The sequence below is a fragment of the Genypterus blacodes genome, unplaced genomic scaffold, assembly GCF_046128005.1.
Source record: "Genypterus blacodes isolate CSIRO-AG114 ecotype Tasmania unplaced genomic scaffold, CSIRO-AGI_Gbla_v1 ptg000070l_1, whole genome shotgun sequence".
NCBI lineage: Eukaryota > Metazoa > Chordata > Actinopteri > Ophidiiformes > Ophidiidae > Genypterus > Genypterus blacodes.
Genome location: NW_027466880.1, coordinates 4,795,407 through 4,813,206, shown reverse-complemented (window position 1 = coordinate 4,813,206; position 17,800 = coordinate 4,795,407). Strand labels below are relative to the sequence as shown.

The window sequence follows — 17,800 nt, the reverse complement described above, 5'->3', positions numbered from 1 at the left end:
GCCAGAGATAGAGTTTTTGTGGCGTATGAGGGGGGTTTGGTCTCCTGATGCTGCAGCTCTGATCTTCTCTTTCACTGGCTGCTCCCTTACTCCTTCATCTCTCAGATGATGGTCCAAAATGCGTCCCTCTGATCATCTCAGCTGTCAAGTCACAATGAGTAAATGGCAGGTGTTTTTATGAAACAATTATGTCATGTAAGGGATCAAATGTACAAATGATGAGCTGATCTGCAGTCGTTGACTTTTCCTCACATTCTGATTCATGTGCTTTTTGATTGATGACATCATGATTGTCTATGTTTCTCATTGCTTCTTAATGCTGTAACACAATTTACCCACATGGCATCTGAACTGATTTCTTTCCCATTATTGGTGAAATACACATAATTTTTCATCAATATGTAAATAATATTTGTTGTTTTGTCACATTTTATTCTTTTCAAGTTGATATCCTTTTTAGCATTGCCTCTTTGTATTATTTCTACATAGAGAGCTGACAGTTGCAGATGTATCGATAGGTCTTTGTTATGGTTTATCTCTAATACTGCTCCCTCTTAACCACACAGCACGTGACTGATGTGTCTGTTTTCTACACACATCGCAAAACCAAAGGACACAGATACTTCAAATCTATACAGAAAGAATTGTTAGTGTCAATAGCTACAAATGAAAACATTTTATAATCCAATCTTCATCCTCAAAACTCCCATCATATAATAAATAGCCATGGCTCACACATCACATCACATGTTGTTCCCGTTTATATGCGGTGCAGATTCCTCACAATCACCCAAAACTTCCTTTTCAAATCATAAACAGAATGCAAATGCTTATATAATTTCAAAATCATCAATAACAGAAACCCGCAATGTATAACTGTAAGTAAAGTATGATTAATGTCTGATTATTTCACTTTATTTTCGCACTCCCACAGTTTTTTCACCCGGAAGCAGGGGCTCTGGAACAAGGATTTCTCTCCCAGCCAGTCCCCAGTGTGACTCCTGGGAGCCAGGGGGGCTGTGCGGTGGAAGCCCCAGAGACCCAGGGGCCCTGGGGAGGCTGCAGTGGGCAGGCTAGGTGTCTCTCTGTGTCTCACGGCCAGTTAAAAGGAGCAGTGATGTCCTCCTGGATCCAGGCTCCATGGGGGAGTAATGGAAACATCCATCCCAGAGGACGTGTTGGGAAGAGCTCATGTTAATGTTTGTGAAGAGGGACAAACTGGAGTTCCCGGAGGAAACCCACTACATAAAACTAAGACGGAGAATGTGGAATGATCCTCTTTTAGGCAATTTTATTTCACTTGCCCGCCCGAAATAAGGTTTTGTATGCGGTGAGCTGCTATACATCATTATCAGCTCAGAGGGCAGAGCAGTCGTTCCTTGTTCAATCAAGCTGTCGAAGTGTTTTTGAGCAAGACACTGAACCTCAAACCATCCTCAAAGTGCGACCAACACCATTCCTTTCGGCGTCACAAAGGAAACGACGAGTGTCTGCAGGAATCCCAATGACTTGCTGTCCGTCCCCAGCAGACCTGGGTTCAGGCCTGAAATCCCCAAACATTGAGATGTTCCATAGACTAGCAGCAATACGCAATATCCTACAAGGAACTGTCCCACGAAAAAAAAAATGTAGAAACGATGCATCATTGTTAATTAAATCTGTGGTCTGCGCTGCCACCCACTCCAACAGCGAGTCAAAGCGCTCACTATGAGTCTGTATGGGGAGGTTGAGTGGAAGACATTGTCTGAAGTTGCTGAGGACTTCCTCTCTTCCGCAACCAAAGACAAATCTATTGGATCTGTTGGATGGCAGACCATAATAAACTGAGGAGTGTGCGCTTAGAACAAAATACCTGCACCAACCAACCATTAATGCTACGCCACTCACGAAGGGGCACAGTGGCAGCAACCCACCTTTTTCTTCAAGGAGTTTTGTCCACTCAGCTCTAATATCTTCTATGAGTTGAGGGCACATCACATTTATTATCTGTTTGCTTGGTGATGGTGTTGTCGGTTGGTGTCCTTCCTGCGGTGCATCTTCGTGCGGTTCATTCATGTTGTTTGTCACAATTAGCCCAACTTACTGAAAAAACAAATTTTGACTACTAAGCTAAAACAGTGATGCCATGTATACTAATGAACTTACAACAATGATGTCATCACAACTAGTAAAGTTGCGACAAGTACATCACATTTATACATTATCAAATTATACATTTCATAATAATATGAACCCTCTGAATTACTAATCTAGTTCTTCTTGGACTCTTACAGAGAGGTTCACCCCATCACCTCACCAAAATACAGCTCTGGATATACCACTCCTAATTTTTCTTAAATCAGCATCTCTACATGTATGGCAGCCATTCCATTCCATTCCAGTGTCTGCTGAATTCCAACACAAGCACACCCCATCCTACTTAATGAGGTACTGATCAGGTAATTACCTGGACCAAGTCTTAAAGAGGAAAAGTATAAAAAACACTGCTGTGGTCATCACTATCAAAAGATGGCGGTTCATGAGAATTCATACAGGTACATACAGACCGGCAGAGGGCGAAAATGACTCTCCACTGACCGGGATGACCGCCAACTCATTTGAATGTCACTCAACAACCAGAGGATGACATCAAGTGACCTACAAAAAGAATGGCAAACAGCAGCTGGGGTAATCCTTGTCCTTAGGATAGAAGTAGCACCTGTTAGGTAGAATGGCTCAGAAAATGATGTCACTATCCTTTCGATCATGTAATTATACAAGTGCAGAGTCCAGTAATGTAACATGACTAATGTTATATAAATCTAGCAGTGACTCCAAGAACCCCACAGCTGTTAAAGGTGCATAGATGGCGAGGGTCCCCTCTCATGGGGCAGGAGTGACCCTAAAGCCAGCGCCTGTTAACTACAGTAATGTGCAACACTGCTCCTTGTAATGACTGAGGCCCAATAAAGCAAAAAGTCAAAACTCAACAGACAGAGAAACATTCCATTACATTCAGTTTGATTTGTCTGAGATCGCTGGATAAAGTTTTACCCCCATAAATGTCTGAACTCAGTCACTGACATTTTTTCTTTTTTTGGAAGGAAATATTTTGCAGTTCACTTTCCACATCTGAAGCCTTTGATTGGATCCTATCAGTATTATCTTGGTGATGTACTGTGAGTGGTGTGTGAGGCAGATGGGTCCTGTGTGTCTGCTCTGATGCCCTTTCTCAGGATTGTTTGCAACAGAATGTGCGCCATTATAGCTGTTACCTATTTCATGTGTCTTTAGTGACAGGAATGGAGGAAGCCCGCGCACGTACCTCAAGTTTAATAAGGATATGTGTATGTAAGTTGACATATGAATGTAATAGTGTGGAGTCAGCATTAGACTGGACATGTTTGAACATGTTGCAATATTGGAAAGTGAGCTCTGACCCTTTAAACCAGGGGTGATTGTACAAGTCACCAGCTGCATTTTCATAGCGTTTGCATGTCAACTATTTAAAAGCAGAAATAAGAACAATCCCTTTGAGTCAGGGTAAATCCATTTTAATACTGATTCTTTGTAGTGTAAAAAGTACACCTGATGAGGAGGCTGTAATGTGCTTCTGTGGCTTTTCACTGCTCCATGTCATTTTCGTTCTGCAGTGTTTTCATTGCCAGGCCCCATAAAGTCACGCTGGAGATAAATGGGCCTTCACTGGACCTGTAGGGTCCGCCACTGGGTCTGCTGGATCCTGTCAGGGGGCTGCACTGACTGTCTGTGGGGGGGAGGAAGGGCTTTCCCAAGTGACCTCGACCCATCTCCATCGTCATAGCTCCATTCTCCACATACGGGCCATACACGGCCTCCTGAGGCAGGGCCTGTTTGGGCAGCTTCATGTGATCTGTGGATGGCAGCGTGGCGCTCCTCTCCTGGTGGCTGGAGGAGAGGAGGTGATGGGGCACCAGGGAGCGCAGCTCAGGGAGGGAGGTGGGTGTGGACGCTGGGCAGAGGTGAATGCTGGGAGGCGGAGTCTCTATGTGTGTTGTCGGTTGTGGCTGTGACGGAGCGGGCGGTGTGGGCTTCTCGAGCAAGCTGGGAAAATGCTGCTCGCCAGAGACAGTGGGAGGTTTTCTGCGGCCGACAGGTTTGGGGAACGACGGCGCTGTGTCTGAGGCCTGCGGCTGGTCCGAGGGGTCCGAGGCGTCGGTGGCGGGGCTGCACGCCGGAGGCCCCTTGCAGTGCACGGTTCTGTGTCTCCTCAGCATGGCGGAGCGGGTGAAGCTCTTACCGCAGGCATTGCAGAGGTATGGTTTCTCCCCCGTGTGTGAACGGATGTGACGCTGCAGGTCCCCAGAGCCAATGAAGCACTTACCTACAATGATTGAAATAACAAGTTGTGTAAAACTGTGCAGGTGTTGACTATAATCAATACAAAGTAATTATGACAAATTATTAAGTGGTGGCGACGTGCTGTGCAGTATGACGGTGTGTTCAGGTAACTGGGAAAAATTGTGAGAGTAAAGTTGTAATACTTAGAAATACTGATGAGAACAGAGTCATGAAATTTGACCTGAGAACAGATTCTAAATGCTTAAACTTTAGAGCATAAAGTTATAGTGTGTTGAGAATTCAATAGTTTTTATGTCCTAATATGTATGAAGTATTGCCACATTTGAGAGGCCAATTTTAATTACAAACTCTTACAAAGCTCATATGCTCACAATACCCAGGTTTTTCCCCAAAATGTTACAATTTTAGTCTAGTCACCTTTTTCCTGAAATATGTCTTAATTCTCCCAATAGTTGTTTATGTAAATGGACCTAATACTCTGCTGCAGTATTGTGTATGGTCTCAATATATCCTGGAGACTTTTACCTGCCTGTACTTTGGTGTGTGGAGCAGGAAACAAAGCCAGCATTTGAACTTAGGCGGTGCCAAATAAAGTTTGTTTGGAAAAGAAATGTTTGTTTGGAATTCGATCATTACAAGAAATGACCCCAAACATCACTATGGAAACAACTTTTCTGTGGTGTGAGGAGCAGAAGAGAACTGGTGTCCAAATGATATTTAGACTTTTGTTGTAAACTTCTCATAGTGAACAGCATGGCACGTCTTTAGTTTAAGGTTCCTAATAAATCTGAACGTTATGATGATTTCTCCTTACCGCAGGTGTCACAGCTGTGCGTTTTCTCTCCAGCATGTCGGGCTTTGTGTTTCAGAAGCTTTCTGTGCGTGTTGAAGGATTTTCCACACTGATCACAGGTGAAGGTCTTGTCTGTGGCGTGAGTCCTCTTGTGCTCCTTCAGATTGCTCATGTTGTTAAATCCTGAGAAAAATACAACGTAACAGGTCACGCTCGGCTGTCAGTATAGCTCATTTGGGATTGCCATGGACACTATGGGGTTAAGTCGCACAACTACCTGCACACAAGCAGACCTTTGCTGAACTTTTCTGTGCTTTATTTTGCACTGCAATGCCAAAGTATAAAAATTGGAAATTGAGAATAAAGAAATATTTCAAGAAACCTCTCACTGTGTCAGAAAATGCTTTGATATTCAGCTGGAAATCAGTGATTTTCAACAAGTTGTGGATTTTATTTTGTTTCAGAAAGGGAAATCCACAGATCAATACTCTGGCTTCAGTGGAGAGCAGTCACACACCTCGACCACATATATCACACAGATGCGGCTTCTCTCCAGTATGGACAACTTTGTGCCGTTGTACATCTCCTGATGCAGTAAAGCTGAAATCCAAAAGCACAACCTTGTAAGAACTCATTACTAATTAATTTATCTTACATTTTAATTATTACAAATCTTCAAAGAGGAAAGAAGCAAATTTTAACTGATTATTATTTACCTTTTGCCACATAATTCACAGATGTATGGCTTCTCTCCTGAATGTCTTCGCAAATGTGTTTGTAAATTCCCAGCCTGTACAAACAAAATCAACACAACTCAGCACCTTAGAATCTGAACACAGAAATGTGATGGATCATAAAAGTACACCAGGGCGTACCTGAGAGAAATGCTTCCCACAGACATTACACTGAAATGGCTTCTCGCCTGCAACAACAAATGCAGATTTGTGGCTGAACTTCTGACTAAACGTTGACTGTCTATCTCAACTGATTATAATGCTGGTATAAAAATGAAATACCTGTATGGGAGCGTTTGTGTAGCTCCAGGTTGCTTGGGTGTTTGAAGATCTTTCCACACACCTCACAGCAGTACTGCTTGTGTCCCATCTGCTGCTGTGCCTCAGACACAGGCTTTGGATTTTGCTCCTCTGGGTCCACATGTGGGGGGCTGGGAAGTTGAGTATTTGTTACCGTTTCGCGAACGTCCTCCCTGCCTTCTGGAAGCCCCTCAACAAGGACCTCTGGAGGTTCATTCTGGACCACAGGCTCTTCTGGAAGACTCTCTTTGGGGAGGATGAGGACTGGTTCACTGACGGCTTCAGCAAACATCTCCTCCAAGGCCTTCTGAGAGCGTAAATAGTTGTATTTCTTCAGGTATACAGCTTTCTTTGGACGCACTGGTTTGTTGAGCATGGAGTCTGCTGTTTCAGAGTTAGGAGTGTTTAATGTTTCTGAAGGTGTTAACGAAGGGCCAGGGTTCTTCTCAACAGGTATAGATGTGCCGGGGGGATTAAACTGAACGGAATTCCCTGAGCTCACAGGGGTGATGTTTCCTCCCTTAGAGACACCGAGTCCACACTGCTGTTCCTCTGCCACCACCAAAGGGCTCGGGCCTTGACTGGAGGCCACCGCATTAGTGTGAGCTGCACTTTCTTTGAAGTACTGCTTGCTGTAGAAGTTACGAAGCTTGTAGCCATGGACTAGTTGTTTCTCCACAGGCGCCTGAGTGCCACTACTTGTGTCACAATTGGAGCCACTATGAGGCATGGAAACGGGGAACCTTTTTGTGTGGTCCAGGTCAGTGCTGAAACCAGGCCTCTGGGCTTCAGACGAGCAATGGAGGTCAACATCGTGAGGAAGACTGTTTCCCAGGAGGCAGTCGTGTTCTGAGGTTAGCATGCCTGGAAGAGAGAAAGACGGGATCTCCACTGGTGGAGGGCAAGGCTTGAGAAAAGCATTGCACATGCTTTGGACGTTTAGAACCTGCAAACACTGAGCAATGTCCAGCAATGCTTGTACATTGTCTTGGTTGATGTCAATATGGGAGGTGTACATGTAGTCCAATATTTGGCCAATGCCGCCGACATCCTGGATGACCAAGTTAAACACTTCATTCTTCTGACTTGGGGAACTTTGGAATAACGACCTGGAAATATCAAAGACATTTGTGATCAATTTCGTAGATGGACGTTAATTGTATCTTAAATTATGCTCTTTTTTTAAAGTTTTCTTTTACGTCCAAACTAGTTCCTATTAGTATCACTTTGTAACGTAACCTGAAATAGGCGCTGAACGCGGCCAGGACATTTTTGTGCGCTTTGAAGCAAACACCTTTGACCACCAGCATGCAGTCACAGAGCAGGCCCTGGATCCTCTGCTCCTGGAGCTGCTGGAGCAGGTAGGAGCTGTGGCTGGACAGGGGGTCCATGGTCACTCAGCCACGGAGCCCGACCGAACCATCTAAACAACTGATTCGGGGAGACATGTCAGAACCAGCGAGTAAACACCAGCAACCACAATGTGTCACTTCATGATATACAGCTAGACGGAAGAATACATGTCCTGGGAAATATTCAATCACAATGAATAAATATCACAACAACCGTGCAGGCTCCGGTGCCTGACCAGAGAGACCAACCACGCGAAAATTGGACGTAATCGGCTAAGTTACAAAGCAATGCTAACCGACCCACCTTAACGAATCCCGAAAAAGTGACATTTTAAACTGTGAAAGAGGCCCGCGAACAATATAATCGCAATGTGAACACCCAAAAGATAACATTAGTGAAGAAATATAATTAACAAACGCACACTGCATCTCAGCGACTTACCTTTTATTTGGATGATTGGTCACTTTTCGAATGTGGTGTAGCTAGTTACATCACTTCCTGGAACAGCTAGTGTTATTAAAAGCAATCGAGGCGTTGAGTGGATTTGTTTTTCTTAAAAGAGATGATACTAGAAAATAAATTATTATACATTTATTCTGAAGCTCGTTGCACACTATATAATACATAATTCCATGTGTATGACTAGGTTCTTCTTTTCCCGGAACTAATGCCGGCTTAGATGTATACCCGGAAGACTAATAGTGTAGCTACAGACGCTTGCCGAGCGGTCACGTGTGTTTTGAATTGAAACTGCCTTGCGTATGGGTCAGAGAAGTTGCGTTTCCGACTTTGAATCAAAAGCTAACAGGGTGGCCCAGTATATTCATATATACATAATACTTACAATAACTGTTTGATAGCAGTGTTAGCATAGTCGGCTAACTGCCAGGGGCTAACGTTTTAGCTCTTATCCGCGCTGTGTCCAGGCGCTACTTTCACGTGTCGGCTTTAGCTGTTTTAGCGGTGTGTTTTTTTGTTTTGAGAATTCGTATGCGTTAAGTAAAGCGTTGTCCAAAATGGTCTTTTTCACCTGCAACGCGTGTGGCGAGTCTCTGAAAAAGGCTCAGGTGGATAAACATGTGGCCATGTGTCGTGGTTGCCAGGTCCTGTCCTGCATCGACTGCGGAAAAGACTTCTGGTAATACGCAGACAGAGTAGTCTCGTTGTGTTGTCCTAGAGGCATGCTTGCAATGTTAAATATATATTTGTATTTATCTGTGTTGGACAGGGGTGACGATTACAAGAACCACACAAGATGTATTAGTGAAGATCAGAAGTATGGAGGCAAAGGCTACGAGGCCAAATCCAATAAAGGAGATGTGAAACAGCAGCAGTGGATCCAGGTAGAAACACAAAAAAATCAAAACGTCAACAATAACATAATGTCTAACATTATTCACTTTGTTTTTCAAACTGACATTCTTTCATGCAATGCTTTTCCCCACACAGAGAGTCCAGGAAGCCATGGACAAACCTGGAATCAGTGCAAAGCTGAGGGATGTGCTCCATCAAGTCAGTTCATATGACAACGTCCCTAGAAAGAAAGCAAAGTTTCAGGTTGGTCATACTAACAACAGCTGCCTGGTGCATGGTGGTTAAACTTGTGTGTATGCATGCATGACGTCATCAAATTTCATCCCCTCCTGTCTTGTGGCTTTCACTCAGAACTGGATGAGAAACAGTATGAAAATCACCAATCCCGGTGTACACAATGAAGTGTGGGACATCATCTCTGCATCCACTGACAATGTAAAGTGCTCAGCCCGTTTTAAACACACTGCCAGTGTTAGTTTGTTCTTTACTTTCCTTGTGTATTGATCACTCAAAAATAGTTTTGAATTGAAACTGGCTCACTTAGTGACTGTAACTGTTAACACATCAGCTCTCAGTTTCTGACGGGGTTTTCCTTATTCCACCTGTAATCTGACAGGGTACCGAGGACTCGAAGAAGGCTGAGGACACTAAACTGACATTGACAGCTGAAATTAAGGTGGATAGTCAAACGCAGAATGGCTCCACAGAGAATACAGAGGCTGAGGAGAAGAAGAAGAAGAAGAAGGAGAAGAAACTGAAGAAACTGGAGTGTAAAGAGGCCCGCCGGCAGAATAATGGGAGGGTGACAGAACATGCAGAGAAGATTCAAGAGCCAGAGGAAGAGCAGAAGAAGAAAAAGAAGGGAAATAAGAGGAAGCAGGAGTGTCTGGAAGATGAAATCGTGCAGAATGGGCACAGTGTGGACAACAAGGTGTCCACCAGGAAGACGAAGAAGAGGAAAGATGTTTCTGATGGTTTGTCCATTCTTTACTTTATTATTATTCATTATTGATTCTGCTTTTTGGGTATGTTGGTTTCAGAAACATACTCTTGGGGCTCCAACTATTGATCATTGATTAATCACTTGATTATTTGCTCTGTAAAATGTCAAAAGTAATGACAGCCGACCCAAAGTGATGTCCTCAGATTCTTTAGTTTTAGTTGCATGAAATTGAAACAAAGTCACAAATCTTCACATTGGGGAACTGGATAAATCAAATGATTAATTCACTCTTACAGTAGTTGCTTATTCATTTCCTGGTGCCTTACTGTGTATCGGCTTCTCTCCTGTGTTCCAGATGAGCAAACAGCAGAGGCAGAGACAACAGAGGAGACTGAGGACCAAGCAGCTCCCAAAGGTAGCGTTCGCAAATGATGGTGTGATGCAATGAAGCCACCAGGGGTCACTGTTTGTTTTGCCGGTGGCATTGGGGTGCTCTGGTGAAATGACCTTCAGTGTCTGTACTGTATATTACATAAATAAAAGTATATTATATAGATGTTTTCTGACATGTGTTTCTCATGGATTTACAGGCAAGTTCAACTGGAAGGGAACGATCAAGGCCGTGCTGAGACAATCACCTGAGCAGGAGCTGGCGGTGAAGAAGCTCAGGAAGAAGGTGAGCCCTGGTTTGTCTTAGTTATTTCTGTCCTTTTCTTCAGTCCTTCAGAGTCACAGCTCACATCTGAATCCATCTTGTTGTCTTGATAACTTTTGTAACATGCAACGTGAGGCTGTTTGTTTCAGGCTGCATTCTTCCTCCACAGGTTTTGGCTGCTTACTTCTCCTTCAGCGGCGATGAGAATTTTAAAACGGAGCAGCAGTTGATCACACTTTTCAACAAGAAGATCAGCGGCAATCCAAAGTTTAGGCTTTTGAAAGAGAAAGTCAGACTAGTGAAGTAGAGGCCTTATCATGACACACACAGCACACCCATAGACTTTAACATTTCCAAAGCCGTTGTTGCCTGTAATGTTTGTTTTACAGATGAGAAAATTAAATTTTTAATATAACCAAATGATGACTCCTACGTAGTGGAGTGTTTCTTTGATGATCACGTCCTCTCTGGTTGAATCCAAGTATTGATTATCTCAAAATCCTGAATTGTTCGTTGTGAGCATGTGCATGGTCAGTAATGCATGGAGTCCATGGATAACAGACTCAGATATTGAAAGTGGCATATGTCACTTTGGAAAATATCCTCACCCAGGTGGCAAGAGTAAAATGTTTGCAAACAACTTCAGAATGTGCAAGTTTTTATGTATAATATGACGATTGTTGGTCAGTGTCAGCTGTGCTCCACATTCCAGCAGCCGCGGCAAGGCTGGGAAACAGCACCTTATCTGTGGGATCAGATGTTGAAATGGGGGGGAAGGGAAACGGGAGAGGTGCACCTGAGGTGAATTTGACTCTCACACGGGACGGAGCTAATGCACATTCCTCGGCACTCCGAACGGGGTTCAGTTGGCTGCGGACACAGAAGCTCCATAGAAGCAAGACGCTTGGTGTCAGCCTCGGGTGAAGGTTTAATGCTGTCTGATTTTTCCGCCGCGAGAATGAGCAGCTTCTTTACCCTGCGCACACATGCACCTGCACGCACACACGCACACATGCACAGAAGAGGAGGAGGAGCATTGGGAGGAAATCGGCCTACCTTTATGAAGCTCTGCTAATCCCAGCAGGTTTAACACTGATACTCATTCATCACACTGCTTACCTGTAATTGTAGATTGCATACTTTGGGTATTAGTGAAGCTGTTACTCGAGTTTACTAGTATTAAAATGGTGTTTTCAAAGATTACTTAGTTCTTTCTTTCAATCCAGACCACACATGATAAGCCAAGACACTGAAACAGGCTTTACTGTTTGAAAACAAATATTGATTGCATAATCAACCATTTTTGGGTCTGCTATCAGATATGACATGCTGAACTCTATGCACAGCAGCATCTCCATTTAAACTTTTTCCCCACAACTCAAGTATATGAATAGTATAGGAAACATGTAATTTTAAGGTAAATATGTAACATGCTTAGCTTCCAGTGCCACAATTCGGGGCGGGCCCAGAGTGAGCAGTAGGATTGTGTAACGACAGCACCTCAGAGCAGAACCGTTTCATCTCCAAGGGGCCAAACGTGACCAACCTCCAGTATCACCTCCTGCCTTACCTCTTATGTGTAAAATGTTAAAACACAAGAAAGTGTCAAAGAATATCTCAAAGATGCAAGATGTCTGGTTGACATAAGACAATGCATAGGTCATTGCTCAGTGTAAAGTGTTATGGATCAGATTTTTCGTGATACAGAAACATTTAATTTAGACTTAAATCTTTTGACATTTTATGGTTATCTGTTATAATTAACAATATAAACTAGTTTAACAGGATTTCCGGCTCCATTAAGCAGCTAGTACATACAGTAGAGAATAACTGACACTGGCAGGCCACCATTGTTTTTTTCTAGTCAAAAACTAATGTTGGGCTAATATATTGACAAGGTGACATATTTGTTCAATTTGTGGATACAGAAACTAATTAAAGCTTTAACTGCTGACTTTAAAATGAAAATTGATATGATTGCTCATTTAATGTGCACCAGGAGAGGAGGATCATGGCTACTGCACACAGTCCTGGTAGGAGAAAGAACCTGCTAGCAAATGTGTGGCCTACCTAGTGAAACAGTGACAGACAGTGAGGAAAATTATGTTCCAAAAGTTATTTATATATATATTTATTATTTATATTTTAACAGTTTATTTCTCAGTCTGTAAACAAACAACATTAAAAACAGCTGTTTGTCATTTTTTGAGCAAGTACTTCTCAAGATTCAAAAGACAGGCAGACTTGGCAGAAAAGTCAAGGTTTAAACCAGCCAACAAGATAAGTTTGTTGTCTTGTTTAGTGGCATGTTTGCAACCCCAGCAATAGCTATGGTGAAAACAAACCAGGTCCCTGAACACACCAGCAAAGCTTACACATAAAGACTGGCATACAAATATATTTTATTGTAATATTTGATTGAATGTTTTTTTTTGATGTCCTATAACTGAGGTCATGAACAAAAGTGGGTCACTGGTGACTGACATCTACCTGTGCAGTATTACTTTTCAGCCCCGCATAAACCTCATATTTTCCTCATATTAACTTTCCTATTTGGCAACGAAATGGGACAGTGCTATCAAATCCTCACCAGCAGTAACCGTATACATTCAAGATAAAGCACAGAGTAAGTCTAATTACTCTGGATTCTGGTACATTTATGAGTTTGATGGAAAGATCCTAAATCACCTCTGACCGTTCCAGTTTTGGTGACGTTGGCCTCGTTACAATGCTGAATTTGCACAATCATAGAACAAATTTAGACTTGGAATAACATATATAACTGTTATTTATCGGAGGTATCTATTGTTTTTCCAGTGTGCTGCAAGTATAATAATATATCGATGTTTAAAACGCCTTTGGGTCCGATTTCGACTGCGTTTACCGTTTCCATCCAGAACTACAACCGTCCATTCTTATATACGTCATAAACAAGTGACTAGCCTTGAAATAGGAAGTGATAGCAGCCAGGGCGAAATCGTTGCACGTCAACGTTATTTGTGCTAGTAATAATAGCAACAACAGTGACAATGCTGAATGACAGTGAGCTTGCAACGCTGCGGAACAGATTCAAACGAGATGCGGCTCTTCTTATGCAAGGAGCGGAATCGAGTGACCATGACGAAAAGAGTAAGTGTGTAACAGCTAGCATCACGTAGCTAATGGTGCCAGCTCACTTTAACTGTAGTTACTGATACAGCAGACAACACAGCAACAAGAAACTATTTAGAGTAGCAACACGTTTACGCACATTGTTCCTTTTGTGTCATCAGGCAGGTGCGGTTAAAAGTTGAAGTTGCACAAAATGTAAAGCGTGACCTTTACACAATATAACATCTAGGAATGCATAAATGCTAAAAGTGATAGCAACAGGCTGTATACTGGAGGGCTATGTGGGCAGCAGGCACAGTGGACAATTGTCCATTTCTGAGGCATTTACTGGCACCAATCCTGCAATTCTTGATTGTTTTGAGTTTGTGCAAACGCTGTGTCAGACCTGCAACCTAATCCAGATAAACTGTGCTCCAGCATGGCAGCCCATCCAGGAGTCATCTCTGCCAGACTCAACTGATAAGCACAACATAAGCAGCAGACACAAGTTGTGCCAAACTGTCATCCCTCTTTATTGATGCAGGGATTTAATTTGAGAGATTTTCATACTCCACTTAAGGGCTTCTTAGATGTCTGACCTGCTGCAGACAGCTTTGATTCTAGATGTAGGCTAACTAGCTATTGGGGGTAGGGGGTTTAGGGTGAACTCTGCTGAGGACAGCACTGTGTGCTCAAGCACTTCACCAGCCAAAAACTGGCTTTGATACGTTTAATCATCCAGTAAATTATGTAGATTAATCACTGTCCAAGAAGTAAGATTATCTCATAGAAACAGGAGTCTGCTTCACCTTAAAAAACCCTGTAAAGCAGAAAAGTGGGGCAACAAAAATATCACATTCGATGGTAAATTTAATGCTGTATTGTAACCCTTTCTGTCTCTTCATATCCAGTTATCTTACAGTGAATGGTACCACTGTTATGATTAGATCCAAACGGTGGTATGTGTACCTCAGGTGGCACTTGAAGTGCAGTGTGGTGATCTACCAAGTGGCTGGAATCAAATCTATGGATATTGTCATAATGTATTCACAAAGAAAACAAAGAAGTTATTTCTTAAGTCTAATTACCATTCTCTGTCAATTAGTACATACTCATTCAGTAACCTTTTGGTGTTCATACTTTAAAATACTGTACTCATCTCATGTATTTGTGTTTGTCTTGCCTTTCAGGTCCAGAGGAGAAAGATGCCAAACCTCTCCCTCGCATTAACAGACACTCTGTTTTCTGGATTGTGGCATCTGTAGCTTTGACGTACTACGTGGACTTCTTCAGCAATATTGTGGAGAACAGTGATATTAAAAGGTGATCCACCTTTGAAGAGGATCACCTGTTTAAGTTGTTTGCGTCAGACTCCTCTTAGAGATCTACAGCTGTACACAGAAGAATCTGCTAACAGGAATACACTCATACTGCAATTTATTACTTGTATTTGTATACATTGTGTGAATTTAATATCTATTACTTAGCGTAATACACATAGAAATACATTTTAATCAGTTGTTTTGTTTTAGGTGGTGGTTCAACGCAGGGTTGCTACTCCTGGTGATCTGTTTCTCGCTGGCCATGTTTTGCATTGTTTACCTGGAGTGGTTCAAGGGCATCCAGCACTACGAGTACGAATACCCTGCCATTCCCCCCATCACCACAGCAGCATTCATCGCAGCTTCTTGCAGGTAAAACACTGCCTGAAATTTCTGTAATTTTCCCATTGTGGAAAAGCAGATTGAGGATAGAATGGAGTTGGGAGACTCCAAAGAATGGGAGTTCCATCCAGGGCTCCAAGTTAAACTTCAAATAACAATAACAACTTAGTTTGGACATAACTCTCCTACAGATCATGACATCTTATAAAACCAGGAATCACCTTTAAACTGCTTTGATAGATTGTCCCGATTAATCATCCCTACTGACTTTTTTATGCACAGTGTCAGGAGAGAATATGGATTTATCGGATCTTAAGAAACATAAACTTAAATTATTTCATCAAATCTGACTTGAAATTGCCCAGTTAGTGCCGTTTGTCTCTTATATTTGATGATTTAGTAACTGTATGTAATTCTCAGTGATGGACTGTGTGCAGTTTATGTTGTTTTTTCTTTGTTTGATGGATATTAATAACGTGTGTGTTTGTTCTTGCCTTGCAGCCTTAACATAGCATTGTGGCCTGTGTGGTCCTTCTTCACTCCGCTCATCCTCTTCAGTCAGTTCATGGGGGTGGTCATGTTCATCTCCTTGCTTGGATAAAAGTAGCAGGTGAGCTTCAGGTACCATAATGAAGTGTCATGTATACATATATGTTTATATGTGGACCTTTTGGTTTACATTACACATGAAATACTTTATAAAGTCTAGGGCTTCATCTGTGAACAATCACAACCTCACATCACCTTTTTGTGTTTTGCAGCTTGGAGATGTCCGCCTTAACCACAATGTTGATATGATTTTTTATGAACTTTTATGAGGAGGAATTTGACCTTTTTATATTTGTATTGAAGAACACAAAGTTCTTAATTTATTTTTGTTTCATTGGCACTAAGATGTCAGTGACTTCCTGTTTGTCTTTAAAAGGGATTTTCTTGAATAAAATGATACCATTGCACATGTGTTTTATGTATACTGTACACTATAACATTTGTCAAACCTACAATACAGAAACTGATGTTTGATATAAAAAAAATAATCTAATGGTTCTGAAAGGCTCAACTATCTTCAAACTGTGGAACATAGTAGAATTTTTCATTCATTGTTTTTGCTTTCCTGCCTGCAAACACTGAATGGTTGCCATTAAAATACTGATACTTATCACATATAAATGTTATTATATTTTTATGTAGTTGTCATTCTGATCATACCATACACAACTAATACCCAAATTTATACATTGATTAGACTTATCTATTATTATAATTGTAAAAAACGACCAAATTGAAGCTCTTATCTCGTGAGCAACTGGAATATTAAAATTATTGCAATTATGACAGAGCAGATGTCATAATTGCTTATAGATAACTCATTACTACAAATTGAAACCTGATGAGGCTCAGAGCTTACACGTTGTTTGTCAATTTGTCCCACTCAGCGAAGACAATATGATGCAAACTGGCACCGTGTGCCAATGGAGCTCCGTCCAATCCTATCACGGTGCCATTAAATAGTCCCGACAAGCGACATACAGCTATCTTTTGTATAACGCGCTGATTAACAAATCGATTCTGGTCGGATGAGTGGCAGAGCGCAACTTTTGATCTCCGTCGCTCCTAATGCCTCGCCAATGGCTTCATGAGCCAGAGCAACGCACTCAGGGCTACTGCTATGTTTTATGATTATTATCACAATTAAACGTAACTAAAAAGTCGTTTATGACGGGGCTTTGCGGATTAACACACACATTATTCTGATTCACAGCAGTTTCTTCCTTTTTATTGTTATCAGAACAAATGTAATCAATGCACATCTCATCAGTCACACTCCTCCCCCACCATCTCCAATCTAACGCCATCTGCTCTCCTGTTCTTGTGCTGATTTGACGCATCCGCTCTGCTATAGAAGCGAAGGTTCCATGGAGGTGAACTCTCGGTGCTGACGGGCTTAAATGTTCTCGTCCCTGTCAGCCACTCACAAAAGCCATTGTGGATTTGATCATTTGAAATCTGAGTCTTCTTCTTCTTCCCCTTCCATCCTTGAAAGCATGGGTTTGGAATCCATGCTTTATAGAGAACTCGCTTCGTCACTCGCCCCTCGCCTCTGAGCTCACCCCTGTACAAACTCAAATTTAGTGAAATGTCATCTTCCTATTCATCTCCCCGGGCTTGCGCGCCTAACACCCGATAGGCGCATCGGAGGGATTTCAGCGCGTTTGGAACGAGCGGCTGGCACTCAAGAGGAGCTGGATTGGGACTGAAGCTCGGTTTTTCTTTTATTGTGGATAATTCCGCGCTGAAAAGTTTTTTTTTTTTTTTTTTTTTTGCCTGTGCGGGCGGTGAATGGTTGGCACGGGAGAGCCCAGCGATTTCCCTGAAACATATGGGAGTTTCAAGCAGACGGGGGTTTGGGATCGCCAAAGAGTGAAACGCAATCTCCCATTTTCAGTGACTCAGCGAGCCAGTTATTCGACCAGATATTTGTGTTTCAGGGTTACAAGATGACAATGGCATCTATCAAATCCATCCTCGCCGAGGTTGGACACTGAAACTATATGCGTGACCACCGGGCCGGACCTTGCAGATTGAATGAGCAGGTTTGGCACGGTACCTGTCCCTCTGAGTCCCCACCTAGCA

At 42.4% G+C, this 17,800-nt stretch overlaps 3 protein-coding genes across 4 annotated transcripts; 2 read left to right on the top strand and 1 right to left on the bottom strand.

The window, feature by feature from the left end:
• Positions 1–3,527: 3,527 nt before the first annotated feature.
• Positions 3,528–8,157, bottom strand: zbtb49 (zinc finger and BTB domain containing 49). Its single transcript, XM_076156812.1, has 8 exons — positions 7,942–8,157; positions 7,387–7,578; positions 6,130–7,256; positions 5,989–6,035; positions 5,830–5,903; positions 5,631–5,713; positions 5,135–5,296; positions 3,528–4,342 (listed from the first exon to the last, which is right to left on the bottom strand). The coding sequence occupies exons 2-8, from the start codon at positions 7,536–7,538 to the stop codon at positions 3,603–3,605; spliced, it is 2,385 nt and encodes a 794-aa protein (XP_076012927.1). The 5' UTR covers positions 7,539–7,578; positions 7,942–8,157; the 3' UTR covers positions 3,528–3,602.
• Positions 8,158–8,233: 76 nt separating this feature from the next.
• Positions 8,234–11,178, top strand: lyar (Ly1 antibody reactive homolog (mouse)). Its single transcript, XM_076156813.1, has 8 exons — positions 8,234–8,638; positions 8,729–8,843; positions 8,950–9,057; positions 9,166–9,249; positions 9,431–9,788; positions 10,113–10,172; positions 10,348–10,433; positions 10,582–11,178. Exons 1-8 carry the CDS (start codon positions 8,517–8,519, stop codon positions 10,717–10,719), a joined length of 1,071 nt encoding a protein of 356 aa, XP_076012928.1. The 5' UTR covers positions 8,234–8,516; the 3' UTR covers positions 10,720–11,178.
• Positions 11,179–13,353: 2,175 nt separating this feature from the next.
• On the top strand, positions 13,354–16,129 carry tmem128 (transmembrane protein 128). Of its 2 annotated transcripts, none has more exons than XM_076156733.1 (5): positions 13,354–13,541; positions 14,693–14,825; positions 15,035–15,196; positions 15,668–15,776; positions 15,928–16,129. In XM_076156733.1, exons 1-4 carry the CDS (start codon positions 13,442–13,444, stop codon positions 15,765–15,767), a joined length of 495 nt encoding a protein of 164 aa, XP_076012848.1. In that variant the 5' UTR covers positions 13,354–13,441; the 3' UTR covers positions 15,768–15,776; positions 15,928–16,129. The 2 variants fall into 2 exon arrangements, with proteins under 2 accessions (XP_076012848.1, XP_076012849.1); XM_076156734.1 differs by having other exon boundaries at positions 15,668–15,787.
• The last annotated feature ends 1,671 nt before the right edge of the window (positions 16,130–17,800 follow it).